The sequence below is a fragment of the Saimiri boliviensis genome, chromosome 3 (genome assembly GCF_048565385.1).
Source record: "Saimiri boliviensis isolate mSaiBol1 chromosome 3, mSaiBol1.pri, whole genome shotgun sequence".
Classification (NCBI taxonomy): Eukaryota; Metazoa; Chordata; class Mammalia; order Primates; family Cebidae; genus Saimiri; species Saimiri boliviensis.
Window position 1 is genome coordinate 59,186,571 of NC_133451.1, and position 23,674 is coordinate 59,210,244.

Sequence of the window (23,674 nt, forward strand, 5' to 3'; positions counted from 1 at the left end):
GAGAATTAAAAATGCTTCATAGACAAATCCAAGGAATCACAATTTAAAAATGAAGAAATTGAAAACTTCTTTTAAATATTTTAAATATTGTGTACTTCGATTTATGTAGGTCATCTCTTTCTTAAGTATATATTCATGCTCACATACACAAACACACACACACACACACAAACACGCTTTCAGAGAACATAGGTATTTAAAGATGTATAAAAACCAAAATTTTTTACTCTTCATGTCCTCAAATTACTAATGTACTTTCCCTTTGCAAGTGCATAGAATTCATTTGAAATATATATATATATATATATATATATATATATATGTGATATATGTGTGTGTGTGTGTGTGTGTGTGTGTGTGTGTGTATATATATATATGTGGGTATATACATACACATAAACACAAGTATATAGACACATCTTTTGAAATATATTTCAGAAGATATAAATGTAATTTACATATAAATATAAACAAATATATATTTCAAAATATGTATAAAGATTTAACAATCATATATAGAAAATATTTTAATTGTAAATTCCAATATGATAGCATACAATGTCTATATAGTTAATAAATAAGATATACAAATTAATAAAAATATTTCACTTTTAATACAGATATAATTTCCACAAGGATTTGAACTAATGACATAACTATGAAACATCTCCCTAGCAGATCAAACAATAAAAGAATTAAATTGTTGTCAAAATAATGTGGGATTCAAGTAATTTAAATGTCAAAACTTTTAAAAATATTTACTTTAGAATTCAGATACTTTTTAAATTAAATTTTATTTTTTAAGCCACATAAGAATTGAACATATTTGGGAGATACATAATAATGTTTCAATACATATAATTCGTAGTGATCAGATCAGAGTAATTAGGGTATCCACAGTTTCAAACATTTATCATTTCATTGTGTTGGGCATAAAATCTCCTTTTAGCTATTTGAAACTATATAGAATATATTGCTTTTAACTATAATCATCCTACAGTGGTATAGAACACCAGAAATTATTCCTCTGACCAAGCTGTAACCTTATATCCTTTAACAAATCTCCTGTTAATCTCCCTTTGACCCTAACTTTCCAGCCTGTAGTATCCTTTGTTCTATGTTTTACTTCTATGACAGTGACTTTTTTAGTTTCTACATATAAGTGATAACGTGCAATGTTTAACTTTCTGTTCCTGGCGTGTTTCACTTAAAATATGTCCTCCTGTTCCATTCATGTTTTCCTGATGACAGGAATTCAGTTTTTATGGCTGCATAGTATTCCATTGAGCATATATATGTGTGTGTGTGTGTGTATATATATATATATATATATATATATATATATATATATGTCACATTTTCTTTATCCATTCATCTATTGTTGGACTCCTAGGTTGTTTCTGTATCTTGACTATTGTCAATAGTGCTGCAGTAAATATAGGGTGCAAATGTCTCTTTAATACACAAATTTCCTTTGTGCAGTAGTGGTATTGCTGCATCATATGATAGTTCTATTTGTAATTTTTGAAGAAACTCCATGCTGTTCTCCACAGTGGCAGTGCTAGTTTACATTCCCACCAGCAGTGTTTAAGAGTTCACTTTTTTCTGAATCTTCATTATGTTTAAAATATACTATTAGCAGTATCTAGATCTTCTTTTGAGAAATGTCTATTCAGATTACTTTTTCATTTTTTAATCAGATTTGTTTTTTGCTGTGATATTTTAATTGTCTATTGCAAATAGTATAGTGAAGTATTACTGAAGACAATTTTATTCAAGGACCAATCCCATGTATATAATTCAGCGCTATTCTTAGTTAATTGTATTTATATTTTTTACTTTTAATACCTTGTGTATTACTCTAAATTCAGTGAAATTTTGTGGTCGCTCATGAATTGTTGAAATATAGTAGTAACTATCCTTAACTAAGTCTCGTTTATTGAATTTACATATTGCCGTTTTCTATAGAAGATAAGTTATTTTTTACAATATAAATGGAATCATTGCTGATTTTCTATGAATATATGAATTGAATTTTCTCAGGTAAATCTTATGTTTTTTTTGTGCCCACAAAGACATCTGGATACTCATCAGAAGTGTGAAAATTCCAACTAGAAGGAAAAAGAAATAATTATTATTTCTTTCTTATTTCTACAAAATAAATTTATATTAGAAAAGACATCACTACTGTGTTTAACTTTTAAGATGTTTGTCAAATGTTGCATAATTTCGTAACAATTTCCATTATTCACACCCGTTCCCTATCAATAGCCAATCAATATTGTGTGAATAATTAAACACATAAAATATGTTACCAAGTTCAAAATTAATTTACATGTCTTATATATCACTGCCACAAACTACTTCTCATATAAGGATATATTTTTGTATTTTAAAATTTTCAATAATAGTTTCCTAGATGCATATAATATTCTTCTACATGCACATAATATAATAAACCCTATTAATTGTGATTCAAAACTTTTGTACAATATAACAAAATGGATAAAATGAACACGACATATGTCCCTACTACTATAAGAAAGTCATGCAATTCAACTTCTTAGTGTGTGTTAAAATACTCAGTATTCAAGATTAATTCTCATATACCCCAACTCTTCCTTTGAAGACAAAACACATACACATGCCTGTGTACATGCACAAAGAAAAGTTTCAAACGATATATGTTGTTACCAAAACTTCTTCTAAAAAAAACCTCGTTGCTTAATAAATATATTTGGAATCCAATTCGTAGCTTGGATTAAGCAACAATTACACAGAGATAAAAAGCCAATAGTACTTCAACATTTTTTAAAACTGCTAAAAATCAAAATCAATATGAAACTATAAAATCCTTTTGCAAACAGGCTATACTTTAGTACTATCATAACTTTTTATCAGAAGCCATTTCTCCTAAAGATGCATTTATTTTGATTAATTGTCAGTAAATCTAGATCTTACCTGGCAGTGTTTGTGTCATGACTGTGAAACTAATCCATGATCCAATCTGTTATATTAAAACTTAAATTAGCACATACATAACTGTAATCTAGTAATTTGTTCACTTGGGGCTTTTAATAGATAATTATAAGGCCTAAAATATTAGAAAACTTATAGGTAGGAATACATTTTCAAAAAAAATTTAATTTTTACATATAATAAAGTCAAGCAATCTCATAAAATGGGATCACGTTCATAAGAAAATAAAACACATTGTTAAACAGTTGATAAAATGAAACTCCTAAAATATCTCAACATTTTATATTAAGATTTTAAAATATTCTTTAAATACAAATAAACTTATGCAGAAATATTCTTGTTTCTGCAGAGAAAATTGTTATCGAAATGTTCTATTTTCCTATTCCAGAATCTATAGATAAGACCTCAATTCTTGTATATATTAATTTATAATATATGCAACTACACAAGTACATGCATATAGTATATCATAAATGGAATTCAGGTATTTATAACATACCTCATAGGTGTAGTTAGGACATGAAACCAGGAAAAACATCCATGTGAAGGGGTTATAATTTGGACTTGGGAAACAGGCATTGTTTCCTTTTGCAAAGGAAAGTAAAATGTCAGTGATGCTACATATTGCAAATCTGATCATATGCTTATTATACAATACTAATTTCTCCAAAACAACTATGAACCACATTAAATGTCATCACAGATTCATAGCAACCTATTTCACAAATTACGCAGAAGATACCCAGTTTTAAATGTTATAAACTTTTGAGTCAAATAAAATAGCTGTGTCACATCATGTATATTCAGTTTTATACTAGTATACAGTAAAAAAAAAATTAGACTCTCAGATACTTTTCATTTGTGGTTCACATGCATCTGAAGAAAATTCAATGTACCTATGAATTTGGATCGGATAAAATAGCATTCAATCTCTTAATGAAATGTAGGCTTCACTCAATTGCAAATGAGGACCGCAAACTATAACAGCATTGGCCCAATGTAAACTTTTTTTTAACCAATATAAAGCACAGATATTTTTAAGTCACACTATACTTCTTTTTAAATCTCCATAATTTATCATCAATACCCAAAAAGATGAGTACTCATCAAAATGTTACATAATGTTACAATAACAAACATATGCTTATATTATAGTTTTTTCATATATTCACAATTATTCTAATATAATAATTTTCCTTAGTAATTATACATATTTTACTTAATATAACAATTATTCTGGAAAATGTTTTATGTGTTTCACTAGCCTACCAGAAGTGTGGAAGGCAAGAAAATGTTAAGAAATTCAGGTTGTTGTTAAAAAATAATTGAAGAGTCAAATATGCCTTTATATTTTCATTTGAATTGTTAACAAATAGACCAAATGTTTATCCTTTCTATTTGAATTATAATTAAATCATGTATTATATAGGATGAGCAGTTGGGAATCCCTACATATAAATGAGCCTAAATGAGATGATTGATTTACCACAAATATCCTGAAGTAATGGAGACACTGTGAACTTTTTCAAATATATAGTTGAGTGTGAAAGAGAGAGATTACTGCTTTGCTGGAATTTGTCATTTGATATTGGAATACCTTCTTAAATAAACGTGGTTATGTTATACATCATTTTAATGGGCATTTCTTACTTTTGTTTTTTTGCTAAGGACTTATTACCTGCTGATATTTTATATTCATTTTTTTGTATATGGAAATGATATCAGACAAAAAGCAAATCCAAGTGATTTTCTTAATCAAGTTCAAAATGGATGATGAGCTGGGTGCAGTGGCTCATGCCTGTAATCCCAGCACTTTGGAAGCCAAGGCAGGTGGATCACCTGAGGTTGGAAGTTTGTGACAAGCATGGCCAACATGGAGAAACACAATTTCTACTAAAAATACAAAGTTAGCAGGGTGGTATGTGCAGTGAGCCAAGATCCTGCCATTGAACACCAGCCTGGGCTACAAGAGTGAAACACCATCTGAATAATAATAATAATAACAATAATAATAATAATAATAATAATAATGCAAAATGGGTCAGGAAGCAGTGAAGACAACTGACAACACACAACATAAACAACACATTTGGCCCAAGAATTACTAAGGAACACACAGTGCACTGGTGGTTCAAGAAGTTTTGTGAAAGCCTTGAAGATGAGGAGCTAGTGACTGGCCATCAGAAGTTGACAATGACCAATTGAAATGAATCATCAAAGATGATCCTCTTACAATTACAGAAGTTGCTAAAGAACTTGACACCGACCATTCTGCATTCCTTTGGCATTTGAAGCAAATTGGAAAGGTGGAAACAATCTCAATGAGTCAGGTCCTCATAAGCTGATCGCATATATTTAAAAAAAAAATCATTTTGAAGTGTTGTCTTTTCTTATTCAATTCAAGAACAGTGAATCATGTCTTGATCCAATTGTAACGTGCAACAAAAGTGGATTTTATATAACTGGTGATGATCACCTCAGTAGTTGGACTGAGAAGAAACTCCAAAGAAAGCACTTTTCAAAGCCAAACTTGCACCAAAAAAAAAAAAAAAAGAAAAAGTCCGTGGTCACTGTTTAGTGGTCTGATCCACCACAGCTTTCTGAATCCTGACAAAATCATTACATCTGCAAAGTGTGTTCAGCAAATCAATGAGATGCACTGAAAACTGCAAAGTCTGCAGCCAGCATTGGTCCACAGAAAGGACCCAGTTCTTCTCCATGCCAATGTCTGCTCACACATCAACAACCAATGCTTTAAAATTTTAAGGAATTGGACCACAAAATTTTGTCTCATCCACCATATTCACCTGACCTCTCAAACTGACTACCCCTTCTTCAAGCATCTGGACAACTTTTTGCAGGGAAATTGCTTCCACAATTAGCAGGATGCAGAAAATGCTTTCCAAGAGTTTGTTGAATCCTGAAGCATGGATTATTATGCTACAGGAATAAAAAAAAATTTCTCATTGACAAAAATATGTTGATTATAATGGTTCCTATTTTGATTAATAAAGATGCGTATGAGATTAGTTACAATGATTTAAAGTTCATGGTGCAAAACTACAAATACTTTTAATATACTACTAATTTTGAAATGTTCTCCGAAGCACTGATACTTCTGTGCCATTTTGTTTTTCAATGAAAGATTATTCTCATTACAAAAAAAAAAAAATAAATAAAATCACTTGAAACAGAGGGACTGTATCAAGTATTGTGCAAACTAGATCAATATTGAAAGTTTAGTAATTTGGGTATTTGCCAAGTGATTTTATACTGTTTAGTTTTTATCCATTAGTTCATTTATTTACATATTTAAGTGAGATTGTTAATTATTGTTTAGTCTATATGGGGAGGATGATTGCGTGCAGGCACACTTTATTTTAGATAAATCATTATTAGAGAATATGATTTGGCTCAAATATTTGGCAAAGTTAGACATAAAAGGGAAAATGTGACATAGATATTTCCAACTATTAAAATTTTTATTTTTAAAGATTTTTGAAGGTTATAAAAATAATTATTAACGTAGGTCACTCTAAAGAAAAGAAAAGAAAAAAGTACTAACCTATGTGATTGGGATGAGACAGCATTACATTGATGAAATGATTTCCAGCTTCACACATCTGCAAAACATTTTAAACATTTTCAGTGTGATACACCTCTCTGCCTATTTAAAAAATAAAATGTATCCTACAGATATACAAAATCTATGTAAAACATTAATCCCAAAGATTCAAAAGACATATATTTTATTCTAAATATAAAGGTAATTTTTTTTACTATTATAACAATGATAAAAGCTGTTGCTGGCATATATTGAATAAAAATAATTACTCACAACAAGTTAGAAATTCTGAAGATATTTTTCACACTGCTCAATAATTAGGTCTAAACTGTCCTGTTAATCAGTTTTGTGCTTGTTACTATGGGGAGATTTTCAGTCTATAAAGAGACAACTCTTGCTGAAAACAAATTTGGCATAGGTTTATGTTAATCTTAGTTCATTAACAGCAAAAATCTTTCTAGTGAATGGTGATTGTTTGATTTCCAGCTAGCATCAGCTCAGTTTAGAAAACCTATTGTGAGCAGTGCTACCCACAAAGAAAACTGCTGCTTATCTGTCATTAAGACCTCTTGATTATATGCACTCTACTAGTTGACGCTGTTAATAGGCCACTATGTCCCTCGAAGATCAAAGGCTTACCACCATCTCCTGAGACTAATAATATTCTCAGTTTGCAACATGTGTCATGAGAGGGTAAGACCCTTCCTTTGTCTGCCATATATACCTTATCTGATTTAACACTAAGTATTAAATCAGATAGGTATACATGGCAGACACAACACAAAGGAAGGTAAGACCCTTCCTTTGTCTGCCATGTATACCTTAACTGATCAAAGGCTCACCACCATCTGAGAATAATAATGTTCTCAATTTGCAACATGTGTCCTGTGAGGGTAAGACCCTTCTTTTGTCTGCCATATATACCTTATCTTATTTAACAACATATAAATACCCTGACACTGATATCTGAGTATGTTATTCAAAATCTTTCTTGTTTAGAGTCATTAAACTTTTACCATATCCCAAAAGTTGAGTGCCCATTAAACTCAGTACCTTTAATGTTATTAATCTCATAGATTATAGCTGATTTTGTTCTTTTCAACCATTTCTGTATGCATTTTTTCACATATAATAATAGTTCTATGGACTTTAATTTCTGGATGTTTCACAGACTAAGTGTCATATAATTCAATGCTTTCTAAATTTTAGTGCAAAAATATATTGAAAGATAAATTTTAAATCCATTTTCATCATCCAGGACTGTTACGTAAAAATGCTACTTAAAATAAAAATGTGGCACATATATACCATGGAATACTATGCAGCCATAAAAAAAACAAATTCATGTCCTTTGCAGAGACGTAGATGAATCTAGAAACCATCATTCTCAGTGAACTGACACAAAAACGGAAAACCAAACACCACGTCTTCACTCATAGGTGGGTGATGAACAATGAGAACACTTGGGCACAGGGAAGAGAACAACACTCACTGGGCTAGGTGGGGGTGGGTGGAGGGGAGGGGAGGGGAGAGACAGTAGAGGGGTGGGGAGGATGGGAAAGGATAACACCAGGAGAAATATCTGATGTAGGCAACAGGACTTGGTGGGGGCAGTGGAGACAGCATGCAGGATGTGCACATGTATCCCAGAGCCCAAAGTACAATAAAGGAAATAAATAAATAAAATAATTTCAATAAATTAATTCACTTAGGACATAATATAACCACATATACCAAATATAAAATCAATACTTAAAGATCCAGGAATCAATACAAATACAAATTTTATGCCAACATAAATGCATAAAATAATTATAGAAAAGGATTTGGTTTCTTAAGTTATCTTTGAGGAGGCAAAGTGGAAATTTAAATTTTCAGGTAATACTTTTTTGCAAGTTTTACATGTGAATGCAGGTAAGTATCAGGCTTTCAGTTGCATGAACCTGTGCTCACATGCCACATATTTCATTTACTATGTATGATAGATGAAGTGAATTCCACATTTGGAATTTCATCTCTTCACCTAAATGTAAATGTTAATTTCTGTCTCCAGAGACTTTATAATGATTGAATGAAGTCAAGTACCTTGCACATCATGTTTACCCAATAAAATTACTGTGGTAATTTTAGTTACCAATTTAATCAATAAAAACTTCTCCAGATTATCCTACATTAATCTCACTTCTCTAGACTTCATTTCCACAAATTGTCGGCACTACAAAACTCATAATTACTGAACTAATGGTTTGTTACATTTCCGTTTGGTTTCCCTATCTTTTGTACATCTTTCAACTTAGACAGCTTGTCATATTTATTTTCTATCACTTACTGTGCCAAGCACAAAAAAATTATAAAATATTTATTAAAAATCAAATTAACTTACCAAAATTTGTGAAAAATTATAGTTTAGAAATTATAAGTATTTTGATGAAACATTTGTTTTGAAGTTATTAATATTTGTATGCTTATTCAACCATCAAAATACTTTCTTCTTCCTGCTTATTTATTACAACAAAACTAAGTATTGGAACATCAATTGTTTGACCAAATAATGAGTCATGAAGAAAACAGCATGTAGGTTTTAGACACTGGATAGGTTTATAATAATCACAAATTTATCATTAGATGAACCTGCCCCTAGAAAAAAATACACCTGTATACTAAAATTACAATATGTGTTCACACTATTTACATGAGACAACCAAGATTACACCTAAAATTTGCGTGGAAAGTTATATTGATGTCTTTATAAATTTGCCTGTATTTGATTCTCCTTAATTCTTGCTGTAGATTTGTGATATCTGAACCTATTTGAAGGCTCAAACTTGTGCTGAAAATTAGAAGGAATTTCAACCAAGAAAGAGGTGAGAGACTACTCCTTTGAATATAATAGAGACAGAAAAAAAAAAAAAAAAAAGAAAATCCTCACCAAAATCAAAGAATTTTCCACAAAATAAGAACCTGATTTTACAATACTATGTACACATTGTAAACTATTTTGTTTTTCTTACAATATATTTTGCTTAATATGTTAGAAAACTCAGAATAGCAGTAGAAAAAGCAGAGGGAGATGAAAGTAAATTTATGACCATTAATAGTTTACAAAAAATAGGTGAATCTGACATGAATACCTGAGAATTAACCATAACTCTATTCAATGTTGTTCTATTATTTTCTAACTAGGTGATAATCTGGTTCTACATAACAACAGGGGCAAAATCAATTTTAAATGAATAATGCCTCTTTCTTCTTGTATTAAAACAGCACACAGTTCAAAAATAAGAAGTTTTGTTAACATAACATTTTATCAGCAAAAAAAAAAAAAAAGCACTTGCAATTAAAATAGGTATTTTCTGGTTGAATTGCATATTATATAAGATTGATCCATAAATTTTTCCTTTGTTTATTCTGTAAAATATGGATTGTACTATCTACTGTTAATTTATATTACAATGAACAGTATGTAGTAGAATATAATTTACAATACATTAGACTTGACATATGTTGATTATTTTTTCAAATCATTTGTGTATATATAGTACTTGTAATAATTTTCAAACGCACATGCACATATATTCTGTTATTATATGTTGAATAATAGACTTTAACTTGCTTACAATGAATAGCAGGCCTCTCTATGTTTAAATGCAAGCTCAATCAACTACTTTGTTGTTATTACTATGTCTTATAATAGATTCAGCTTTCTAACACTAATATCTTAATATCACATATTATTTTTGAAAGTTAAATATGTTTTAACAATAAACATGACTAAAAAATTTCAGTACTAACAGGCTTTCTCGATTTCTCATGACAATTTACATGTGTAAGAGAGTGACAGTGGCCCTTATATCTTATTTCTAAGCTTTGCATTCCTATGGAATATAACTACATTAAATATTTTTATTTTAAATAAGGTTTTCACAGATACTATTATACTATCTATAACTAAAGGCACAGGTTTTAATTATATTACTTTTAATTTTTAAAACCATTTAAATCTATAGATTATAGAAATATAAAATTTATCAAATTGTTAAATCTATAACTGAAATAAAAAATGCTTGTTACGTGCTAAAATGTGGAATTAAAGTTATCATACTTACCTACTTTAGGTAATAGACATAGTCTATTCTATCATCTATCAGTATTTGTTTAATTTAGTCACCTGGACTTTATTAATTTTTGCATGGGCACTGTATGAAATACACTTGATTAATAAAGTGATATATGGACAGGAAAAATCAGTAGCTTAATAAGAAGGCAGAATTTTTGTGTCTCTGGGGAATAAAAACAATAATTGCAAGCTCTTCGAATTTTGCTTATGTCTAATTACGCCTTTTAACTTCATAAGAAAAATACTACAACATGTTTATAATAATATAACTTTTTAATAAAGGACTTTTATTAAAAGTTTGCTTTTGTAGTAGTATCATACATGTTTGAGAAGAGAGAATAAATACATACATAGCCATACTATATTGGAGAAAATGGAAGAAATAAAAAATATTATATAAAAAAGGAATTGTCTTAATTACACAGAAAAAATTATAATTGTCAATTTTTTTGAAAAAGTGGACATCATAAGGAGAATAAAAATCAGAAAAATTATCTGATATTAATCTAAAACATACTGAAATTACTACCAAATAGGTGGTTATTATTTTATCTATGAATTCATTCTTCTCTTCACTCAGATTTACTAAGTAGTTAATATGAGAACATTAGACTTAATACAACAGGGGTTAACACTAATGCTGTTACAACACATGAACCATAGAATTACTCTCCTTTAGCAATGTGCACAATTGGAAAATTACATGGCTGTGATATATTTTCAATACATTTCTGAAGAAATTCCAAATACGTAAATTATCTGTGCCATTATTCGAACATGTAATGAGTTTGTGCTATGCCAAACTATATGCTGAAAAGAGAAAAACAAGATCTATTCTCTTCAGAGCAAATGCAGTGGAGGACATTTTTACCTAAACTGTTAACTAAAAATATGTAGAGAGTGAGAGAGCAAGAGAGTGTCCTGTGAGAGCTCCTTACAAAGCGTGGTGGGTGATTTATGACCTGAATAAAATAGTTGGAAGTAAGCTGTTGAATACAACCTGTGCAAGAAATGTGAACTTGTACATGAATCTTGGGGGTTAACTAAATTATCAAGGACAGGGATGAAAGAAACATAAATACAGAATGAAAGAAAGGCATTATAGAGCTTAGAAAAGCTAAAAAAAAAGTGTCAAATGAAATAATTAATACATTTTAGAAATAATCAAGACTCTTGTGTATCCAGATTGATTTTCATACAATTCAATCTATGTAAATATCTATTTACATAGAACAATCTAAAGAAATTGAAATCAGTACAGTATAGAAAGAGCCAGGTTCTATTAAAAAAAAAAAAAAAAAAAAAAACAAAGTCTGTGTTCATCTTGAATTAAATTAACAATTATGCCAAAGTGTTTTTGGGGTGTTCATCTGTAAAATTTGCAAAAAAATTTTTGCTCTTGGAAGTTTATACGTTGGTAAATGTGCATACAGTGTGAAGAATCACTGAGTATATGTTTTTCAAATATCTATTGTATTTCAAATAATTCCAATCAATGTTTAGAGATGACTACAACATTTTGATTATTCTAAATTTAGAGAGCTAAAGACTCAATTATAGTAAGTCATTATATTTACTTAATTTTATATCATTATATATATTATAGAAATATATATCATATTTTCTACATGGTAAATCCTCAATACTGTTTGTTTTTCTTCTTCATAGTACCAAAATTATAGCATGAATAGCAAAAACATAAATGATACATACCAGAAAATTGATAGCAGATATTGTGATTTGCCTGTTTCCAAATGCTAGAGAGAAGGAAAACAATATGTCATGCAGATACTCATAGTTTGGGTTGTCAGATATATAGACATAACTCAGGCAGCAATTACTGGACATAACTTTTCTACAATCAACAGAACTGTCTAGTATATAATTCAACTTTTTGGATGATACTTTTGCAATCTAAAATGTTAATTTTTTTCCACTTGTACACTTTAGTAATATGTTATTTAAATTACAGATGAAATATATTATTAATTTTTATTATTAAACTCTTTGAAGGCAGATTTAGTCTTTGTCCCAATTTACAAGCACATTTAAGTATGGTCAAGTATATAATGACACAACAAAATAACTCTCGTTTTTTTTTTTTTTTTTTTTTTTTTTTTTTTTTTTTTTTTGACCCAGGCTGGAGTGCAATGGCACGATCTCGGCTCACTGCAACCTCCGCCTCCTGGGTTCAAGCAATTCTCCTGCCTCAGCATCCCGAGTAGCTGGGATTACAGGCGCGTGCCACCATACCCAGCTAATTTTTTTGTATTTTTAGTAGAGACAGGGTTTCACCATGTTGACCAGGATGGTCTCGATCTCTCGACCTCGTGATCCACCCACCTCGGCCTCCCAAAGTGCTGGGATTACAGGCTTGAGCCACAGCGCCCGGCCAACTCCCGTTTTTTAACGTTTAACAATAAAAGGAAAATTACTCATTACAGTTATTTTTCTGCCTTGATGTTTTGTAATAAGTGGAATTATAAGTATATTTTTTATTATAACAAATATATGATGTATTAATTTTCTTACCTTAAAGAAAAATATAGGTCAAGTTATAGAGAGTAGAGAAAGAGTAATGTACAAAGCAGCATTTAAATCAATGTTCTACAGGAAGGGTTGCTCATAGTGGGAAAGTTGGAATATTCAACAAGAATGATAGAATTATTTGACAAACTCATCATGCTTATTAATAGTTGCATTTCTTTCTTTTTGCTATATGTATGAGAACATGTATTTATATAAACACATTTACATAGACACATGAAAATATTATCCCTCATTTTAACACTATCATTTATCACCTAACAATATATTTAAAGATTTTCCAATATTATTAAACACTTATTGTCGTAACTGTAATTGAATCTTAAATAATGCGTGATGTGGCTATAGAATTGCTGCAAAGTTTATTTAAATTTTACGTGTGATTGATAGATAATACTGTTTTGAACATCTTTTTGTATAAAAATGTTTAGTAAATATTTTACTAAATTCTATTTTTTTAAGCTAGAAATTTAAAAGTATAGTTAAAGGCATATAGGTATTTTGCATAGACATATTTTCATAGAATACATATACATATTTTACTATTAGATATATAAACTGTATGAAAACAAAAATTGGAAGTTTTGTTTTCATACAGTTTATATATCTAATAGTAAAATAAAACGTATTAATGGAGAATACTTGGGAAATAGTAAAAAGTGGTAAGGGAAAGGAAAATGCGTTAAAATCTCATGAACCATAAAAAAACCAATGAGTATTATGATTTTTCCCTTTGACATATTCATAAATGTTGTACATTTTCACAATATTCGATACAAAAATTTTATAACCTGTTTTTCTCTTAACATAATGTTAAACATATTTTGTCACATAATTAAACATTCTGCTCTTGCCAAATCACAATTGGTTGATACACATGTGTTTCAGCTATAATTTTTTGATTTATACCTATTATTCAATGTAACTTTATTCATTCAACTAGTTACCAAGAGTTCATGTGAGAGGCACTGAACTGTGTGCTTGTGATAAAGTACAGACAAAGCCAAAGGCAATCTTAATTGAACTTACATTCTTGCCCAGAAAACTAGGAATCAATGTTAACAAATAAAAGTTTGCAAAATTGATTAGTGCTACTAAAAATATCTATATAGTATTTAATAGAATAACTAAAAAGGTTTTTTTTTTTTTTTTTTTTTAATCTGGGAGATCAGGGAGGATTCTTTGGAGTACAAATTTAAGCTTTGATTTATTAAAATGAATAGGCATTGATATAGAGAAAAGAGGTTTCAGAGTACATTAGGCAGACGGCAGTAAACATATGTCTTATTCTTATTTTTAAATGAAAATGAATAACAATATGATAAACACAAGTATCGAGTGAAGAGTCATTTGCCATATTTATCTCCAAAAAAAACAAAGTCATAGGTAGTGTAAAGAGAAATAAACTTTCTAGAGAGGTTTTAGTCATTATAAGCTTTTAAAACGTTTAATAATATTTCATAATTTGTGTAATGTTTCACATTTAGATAGGTAAAAGTAACCTAATAGGACATTATTCCTTGATTATGTTGATAGTAAACATTTATATATTAAGATATTTGAACATACACATTCTAATTTGGGGTTATTAAAATGTTCCTGCCATTTGGCAATTTACAGTTCTGATAACATATTTCATTTGGTTGTATTTAAATATTATTCAAGAATTACAGAAAATGGGCCGGGCGCGGTGGCTCACGCCTGTAATCCCAGCACTTTGGGAGGCCGAGGCGGGTGGATCACGAAGTCGACAGATCGAGACCATCCTGGTCAACATGGTGAAACCCCGTCTCTACTAAAAATACAAAAAGTTAGCTGGGCATGGTGGCACGTTCCTGTAATCCCAGCTACTCAGGAGGCTGAGGCAGGAGAATTGCCTGAACCCAGGAAGCGGAGGTTGCGGTGAGCCGAGATCGCGCCATTGCACTCCAGCCTGGGTAACAAGAGCGAAACTCCATCTCAAAAAAAAAAAAAAAAAAAAAAAAAAAAGAATTACAGAAAAACAGAAAATGAACTCTCTAGTACAATAGGTGTTGGAAATATGTGTACAACATGTTGATTTTCAACTATTAGCTTTTGTGTATTAATATACAGATGCTTTTAACTTTTTGCAGCCAAATTTGATGAGAATAGACTGCAGCAAGAATTGTAATAAAAGTCAAACACTGTTAGCACAGAGAATACAGAAGGAAGTGGAAAAAAATTCCAGTTGGTATAGAGAGCAAAGAACAGCAGTGTCAGCTATCACAACAAAAACACAACAATAATAACACCAAAAACCAAAAAAAAAATAATAATAATCATGGCCATAATGTAATAAAAAATTATACTGAATTAAGACTTAATTATGTTTATTGAAGGAACATATCACATATAAAGTGAAAGTACAGAAAATGTGATCAAAGATTAAACAGATAAAGTCCAAAAGTCTAATCACTTTTTTTTCTTATTTCCAGGTTAAAAAGAGGGAAACTATGTTGTAAGCATGGATGATTTAATGAAAAATTTCAAGAACAACAAAATAAAAATTGGATAAATTGTCTATTTTGCAACCTTAAGCAGATGGATTTAATGCAGCGAAGTAAAATATATTAAAACAAAAACTGAAGGAATTACTGATTTGTTTAATTAAAGGGTTTCATTTCATCTTCCTTAAACTTTATTATTTATTAAGATTATACCGGCTCTGCTGAAAACAACTTTAACAAGTACTATTTTCTTTTTCTGTTACCTTGTCATAGTTGTTCTGTAATTATTGTTATATCTCTTACTGTTAAAATAATTTCGGAATGTGTTTTAAAATATCCCCTCAAATATTTGGTTTATAAACACTTTTGTGTGCTTATATTGTAATATTAAGTTCTATTTTGTCTCACCTAAAGATAATGTAGTTTGTACTATTTCTGCTTTGTGAGTACAAAATTTAATTTTTATGATGTAATAATCCATTTTTAAAATTAAAATATTGTTTTATTTTAATCAAAATGTTCAAAAGGGAAAATATTCTATTAAAGTCTTAGAAAGTGACAAGAAATGAAAGGGAAGGTTTTTTTTTTTGCAGCATAAATATAAAAAAGAATGAAATTTTACAGAAAAAATAAAACAATAAGTGACTTAAGCATGGAACAAATTTGAGAAAGCTACTGGGTCCTGTTATTTCTTAACAATGTGTGTTATGCATCCTAAGCCCATATAACAAACAGTTTAAGAAATGAGAGCCTCTGCTACCCAGATCACAACTAAGGTAAAGATGACATTCTCATTTGGTAAGGGGGTCTTCATGATAATGTCTATATAGAATTTACATGTCTGTCTGGCTGTGGATTGGCTAATCTCTTGCACAGTCTACTGTTATCTGTATCTAAGCTATAGATTCTTTTCCAGTTATTCGCTGAGTAAATTTGGAAAATCTTCCTAAATTTTTTTAAGTTTAGCTGTTCATTTGTAAAATGGAAATATAAATAGTTGAATTTTCATAAGGATTCAATGAGACAAAATGTGGCAATAGTTTGCATAGTATGTAAAACATAGGAAGCCTTAATAAAAGTTAATTTATACTTTCTCTATAAAAGAGCAACATATTCTATCATATACTGTTTTAGCAGTCCCATTATTATTTAGTATCATTTAACTAAAGCATAAGAGCTTTAGCTCATGTATATTACAACCATGTTAAGTGTGGACTTCCTAGGCATTCATTTTCCACTTGTAATCAGTATTAAAATGCTATCACATGTTTTCACAGCATTTGAATCCTTCTTTTATCTTATGCATTTTAAGATCTTGAGCATAGTGAAATTATATTTTCAGGGCATTATTTTTCTAGCCTTTAATAGGAAATATTAACAGCCACAAAATAATGTTTTTAATTGAAAATAAATAGAATATTTACAGTTATTAACAAATATTCAGTTTTTAATACATAATTTGTGTACACTAACAAAATTAACCACTATTATTATTTTGTACCCAATATGGAAATGAATCATTTTTTAGAGGCATTTCTTCTTAACATAGTCTGGAGCAATACACCCATGTGTTAAAGTTGTAAAGATAATAAGTATGTCTTATAAAATATTTGAAAAATCAGTAAATGCAGAAAATTTTCATTTTCAATATTCATAGTTAATTGTTAGTATTAAGACCAGCTGAATTTTTAATCATTAAAATCAATGCCTCTTCACTTCCCAGAATGAACTAGATATGTTGATTTTAGCAAAGACACTGAACATTGTAATTCTCTGTATTAACACTTCGGCTAAGAAATTAAGCAAGTTTAAGCTATTTTTTAAAATTTTAAATAAAGATTGAATATATATTTATTTCAATTTATTTTTAACTTTGCAAACATCAGAAATAGACCACAAAAATAATTGTCAATTAATTGAGAAACCATTTAATTTTTGAGCTTTACCTCATGTGTCTTATGTGCTACAGTAAAAGTTGAAGAGAGATAAATCCAAATTGAAGAAAGAAATGAAATTCCTTGATCAGAGGACCTTATTTTTTAAAGATTAAAACCAAGAAATTAGATTTCTAACAGTGTACATTCAACCAAATTGTTCATCTAAGTCAAGGTATTTTAGTAAATTAAATCATAAATAAGAACTAATTTGTCATACAAAAAGTTGCCTCTATTTTTGTTGAATTATATTTAATAGAATAATTAAATGTTTATTATTTAATTTTAGAATATCTGATAGCTGGTATATGATTGTATAGTTATATAATAATTTTCTCTTTAATTTTTGCTTTTTCATTTTATTATCTGTTTTTTGGAGGTTTACAATCTACTAATATTTTTGTTGATTCATGTAGAAAGAAAATAAATTGAAATAAGTCAAATTGGTCTTTTAGGCTTATGTAAGCATTTAAATACATATGAAAGCAATTTAAAATGGAATTGTTTAATTTTTTTACTTATCCCTTAATTCTGTGCTGTGCATAACATGTATACCATTTAGAACAAAGTTTTTAGGTTGGCCATTTAGTATGGGGTTAATTAAGAAGAACCCTACATACATGGTGGTGTATATAGTGGATGATTAATGTAATAGGCAATCCAAGAAGTAAATCCCCAGTAAAAGGCACAAATCTGTAAATAAAACAAAACAAAATAAAAATTAGAAAAAAAAACTGTAACATACATATATGTGACACACCTATAATATATATGTATTGTGCCAAGATGGAGTAGCTATGGCCAACCCCAGGCTTGTGCAGATGCATCACCCTCAGCAGGAATTTTACCCCCTCCCCTTAGGGTGTAACCCACAGAAGACTTCCTTGTCCTTGCCACATAAAAGACACAGAATTCAGCCCCATTTCTGGCAACGCTCTTCAGGTACCCTTTAGCTGCTGAGAGGTTTTCTGTTGCTTAATAAATCTGCCCTACTCACCGGTATGCATGTGTCTTATTCTTCTTAGTTGGGGGACAAAAACTTGGACCTCACTAAACTAAGGCATAAGGAGATCATAACAGTAGCATTTTAAGAATACTATTTTCATATCACTAAGAAGATGGATTTTTTTGCTCCACTTATATTAATATTAATGAATATTTGTGATATATGTCAAGTTAACAAAATATTTTAGAAAAGTGGTAAGAATTATTTTTGTCTAGCAAGTAGTAAACAAATTGCTAAAAATAAAACATCAGTTACTATTAAGATATGCTTATGTTTTTTCAACAATTAGGAAATGTAAAAAATAAATTATTTAATAATTAGTAAAACATGTTGATTGACTGGAATGGAAATGGCTTGTATTTAAGACTTATAGTCAATAATGGTGATCTTGAATTGATTTGATTAGTTATTCTATCAATAATAAGCAGGTCTAAATGACTTCTGAGGCATAAGAATTTCAGAGATTACTGTTTCATTGCAATGACAACAATAAAATAGCTGTTTAGTGTACTATAATGTTCTAGCAATATTGCAAAGCATATATTTGACAAAAACTAGGACTTTTTTGTACAGGCAAACCTTTTTTGAAAATATATTTTAAATTGAAAAAAAAATAAAATTTAACTTAAATTGAAAATTGAATCTCAACATGTTGTCTAATGTACTTTTCTATGTCAACATTTTACATACTTTTTTTTCATTTTTTAGTACTTATTTGATAGTTGATAACTGTTGCATTCACAGTTTCTAGAAAGAGCAAAGACACTAGCATCATATTGACAACTGCCATTATAAAGGAATATAGTAGCATCATTTTAATCCCACACAGATATATGTTTTTAGGAATGTTCTTATCTGATATTCTTCTCTTTGAGTGGCACTCAAGAAATCTGAAATCAATGCTTAATGTTACCAAAATTAAAAGATATCTAGGATTATCTAGCTTGTCTTGTAATATGAGGTAATGACAAATTTTTCTTTTTTTTCTTTTTTTCTTTCTTTCTTTCTTTTTTTTTTTTTTTTTTGAGACAGAGTTTCACTCTTGTTACCCAGGCTGGAGTGCAATGGCACGATCTCAGCTCACTGCAACCTCCACCTCCTGGGTTCAGGCAATTCTCCTGCCTCAGCCTCCTGAGTAGCTGGAATTACAGGCACGCACCACCATGCCCAGCTAACTTTTTGTATTTTTAGTAGAGACGGGGTTTCACCATGTTGACCAAGATGGTTTCAATCTCTTGACCTCGTGATCCACCCACCTCGGCCTCCCAGAGTGCTGGGATTACAGGCTTGAGCCGCTGCGCCCAGCTGACAAATTTTTCTATAGGATTAAGCTCAAATTAAATATATTACTCAAAAAATGGCATTTGAGGAAAAGAATGTTTAAGATATGCTTATACAATTAAACATGAAAATCTAAGTTTCAGAAGAAAACAGTGATTAAATATTTTGCAAACAATCCAACATATAAAATGTCTCAATAAAAAAAAAATACAAAGCATCCTCACCATTATCAAATTTTTCAAAGTTGTTTGTCCTGCAGAAACCTTGTGAACAAATAAGGTTTCCAAAAGGTATCGGATGTAGTGTATACAATGACAGAAGCAAGCCAAGCTGAAAAAAAAAAAAAGTAAACATTAAAATAAATCCCTTTGAAATTCTGGCTTGCCTTATGCATGATACATTTAAAATTTTTAGTTTGCTGTAATATTCTAGCTATTAGGAAATATTGTTTCTGGTAACTAAAACCCAAATACTTGCTTTAATATTTAATTTTCAAAATTTAGCAATAAAAGCAGCTGTTTTATAAGAGTCTCTGTAAATTTACTTCTGATGACACTAAAATATTTTATAATACCAGTCATAAACTGTTATGCTCACACCTGTCCCAGGAGTAGGTATAAACATAATAATTGCAAATGTGTTCATAACAAAATGTCTTGACTGAAACTGACAATCTACAAGTTTTAAAAATTTCCAAAGCCTACTTGGAATGCATTTGACATTTTATAATATTCAGAATAACTTTTTAATTGTCTGTTTGTCCTTTAGCAAATACTAAGATGGAGAAAGCTTAAATTGCATTTCAGTGCAGTAATAATGTAGCTTTATGTTTTGTTTTGTATTTTTTAAATTTTCTACTGAATATTGTAATATTCTGTCTCTCTGTGTCCTTGTTTTTACTGCTGTATTCTAAGTTACTACCTCTTATCATTTTCATATAATTACTATCTTAAAAGTAAATGTAAAATATGATTTACAGAGGTACATTTTTCTGGATATACTAAAAAGCATATAGTTTTCATTAAGATCTGTACCTATTTTGCTATATATAAAAATGTAAAATCTCAAAAACTTTGTTTGCTATTAGAGAAATAAATAGGGATCAAAGATGACATGCCTTTTGTGTATTGTTTATTTTTGTTTTTAGAGTTGGAGTCTTGCTCTGTCATCCAGGCTCCAGTGCAGTGGCACAATCATGGCTCAATATGTCAGGCTCCACTAATCCTTCCACTTCAGCCTCCTGAATAGCTAAACTACAGCCCCATGCCACCATGCCTGGACAAATTTTTGTATTTTTTGTAGAAATGGGTTTCACTTTGTTGCCCAGGCTAGTCTCAAACTCCTGGGCTCAAGTGATCAACTTGTCTGGGGCTCCCAAAGTGCTGGGATTAGAGGCATAAGACACCACACTCAACTGATGACATACTTTAACTAGTAAAGGTGCTCTATATAATAATAAAATCAGACATTGAGTTTATTTATAAGTCTGGGAGTTTATTTCTATGGAAATGATTTTTGGTATGAGTAGGGTGACTTTAGAGAAAACAAATAATTAAACTAACACTATCCTGGTTAGGTCAGCAGCAAATTTATCATTATTCGTTAATTCAGGAAAAACAAATTGTGCACCTATTATGTAACATAAATGTTTTATGTGATGCATATACCTATAAGTATAATAATAGATAAATTCTGAAAAATAGGTAAGAGAGCAAACAACATGGATATCTGGGGGAAGAGCTTTCTCGAAAGTCAGACAAACAGAAGTAAAAGTCATGATATAAGAAGCTGCCTTACGACTTCAAAAGGTAGACAAGGAAATTGGTATCTCTCCTCATTTTATTGTTCTTTTGTAGAAGTAGTTACAAAAACCCTTGGGTAATATACTTGTTTTTTGTTTTATAAGAAAGCAGCAATGTAGCAGAGCCATAAGTGAGAAATTTTGGTTCAATCTGTGATTCTTCTACATTAGTTCATTCACTTCTTTTACACTATACCATGAGAGTGTAGGAACCACCACAGAATATACAAGTAGAACCATACTGTTTATATATATGCCACATTGTACATCATTGCTAACTCACCAAGTTTGATTTTATTTCAAAGCATTATTATTTTATACAATTATGTTTAACTTCTAGTCAAACACTGATTATTTTCTGTTAATTTCTAAACTAACTGTAAACCATAAATAGGCATGAATCCAATTATTTTTCCCAAAGAAAGTACTGATAAAATCTTATTTATTTTAAATCAAGTAAGGTTCAGGATATGAGGGCACAGCATAGAAAAGCACATCTTCAGCTTTGGAAACAGCAAGGGAGGCATTGCACCAGGTTTCTGGTTTCTGTTGAAGAAAAGGAAATATTCAGGCAATAGATTCATAAGATACTTGATGTGGTTACAGTTCCTACAGGAGATATCCCTTTAGTTTCAGTGTGTGGAGGATTCTAAGAGATCTGAATTACTTTGTGGTGGTTGAGTCACATATAGAAATCTCCTTCTATATGAACTTAGCAGAAAATTCTTTTGACATTGTAACATTAATTCAAACCAATTTTGGAGACAACATTTTAGTCTGTGGCAATTGGATGCAACATTTAAGAATTCATCTTGACAGATACAGGTGAGGGGAAGGAAGGCAGCAAACCACACTGCCATGTGTGTACCTATGCAACAATCTTGCCTGTTCTTCACATGTACCCCAAAACCTAAAATGCAATAATAAAAAAAAAGAATTCATCTTAAAACATCATCTCAAAAATTAGGTGACACAGCTTTGTGATTATTCTCTAAAGCCCTGCTAGACACCTAAATTTCAAAAGCAGTTTATCTATCTGCTGTGGAGTTACTTATACAAACTTAATGTATTTGTTAGTTGGGAACAATGTGGCACAAATACATTCACCACTGAGATACTACCAAACATGCTATATTTGTGTTTAAGAATAGTAAGGCTGGTGCAGTGACGCATGCCTATAATCCCAGCACTTTGGGAGACTGAGACAGGAGATTCTCCTGAGCCCAGGAGTTCAAGAACAGTCTGGGCAACATGATGAGACTTAATCTCTAAAATATATATATGTTTTTTAAATTAGCTGGATATGATGGTATACACCAATAGTCTCAGCTACCTAGGGTGCTGAGGCGAGAAAATGGCTTGAGCCCTGAAGAGTGAGGATGCAGTGAAACATAATTGAACCACTGCATTCTAGCCTGGGCTACAGAGCAAGACCCTGTCTCAAAAACAAAACAAAATAAAATTAAAAAAAAAAAAAAGGAAAAATATGAGTCAGTTAGAATGACACTGAAGAAAACTTGTTTCTTCGGGCCGGGCGCGGTGGCTCAAGCCTGTAATCCCAGCACTTTGGGAGGCCGAGGCGGGTGGATCACGAGGTCGAGAGATGGAGACCATCCTGGTCATCATGGTGAAACCCCGTCTCTACTAAAAATACAAAAGCTGAGGCAGGAGAACTGCCTGAACCCAGGAGGCGGAGGTTGCGGTGAGCCGAGATCGCGCCATTGCACTCCAGCCTGGGTAACAAGAGAGAAACTCCGTCTCAAAAAAAAAAAAAAAAAAAAACTTGTTTCTTCATGCTCTGCTACACATTTGGTATATGTCCCATATTTGGCCTAAAAAATGAATACTTTTAGATTCTCCACCAAACTCTTTATCCCAGCCTCTTTTTAAAATAATTGAGCATTCCTTTCCCTCATGAAAATGTGAAGAAGTACTTTCTGCAATAATTGTACATTTCTTAAGGCCGCCCAAGCTTT

At 30.5% G+C, this 23,674-nt stretch overlaps 1 protein-coding gene across 3 annotated transcripts in view; it reads right to left on the reverse strand.

Moving 5' to 3' along the window:
- Positions 1-775: 775 nt before the first annotated feature.
- Positions 776-23,674, reverse strand: part of TECRL (trans-2,3-enoyl-CoA reductase like) — a 100,371-nt gene continuing 77,472 nt past the window's right edge. For 2 of the 3 annotated variants that reach the window (XM_074396208.1, XM_039468008.2), the window contains 7 exons: positions 20,122-20,227; positions 18,231-18,303; positions 12,375-12,418; positions 6,545-6,602; positions 3,479-3,564; positions 2,962-3,007; positions 776-2,111 (listed from right to left, as the gene is read on the reverse strand). In XM_074396208.1, the coding sequence (XP_074252309.1) occupies positions 1,984-2,111; positions 2,962-3,007; positions 3,479-3,564; positions 6,545-6,602; positions 12,375-12,418; positions 18,231-18,303; positions 20,122-20,227 (541 nt within the window). In that variant the 3' untranslated portion in view covers positions 776-1,983. The remainder of the gene's footprint in view (positions 2,112-2,961; positions 3,008-3,478; positions 3,565-6,544; positions 6,603-12,374; positions 12,419-18,230; positions 18,304-20,121; positions 20,228-23,674) is intronic. The other variant, XM_039468010.2, reaches the window with a different exon arrangement.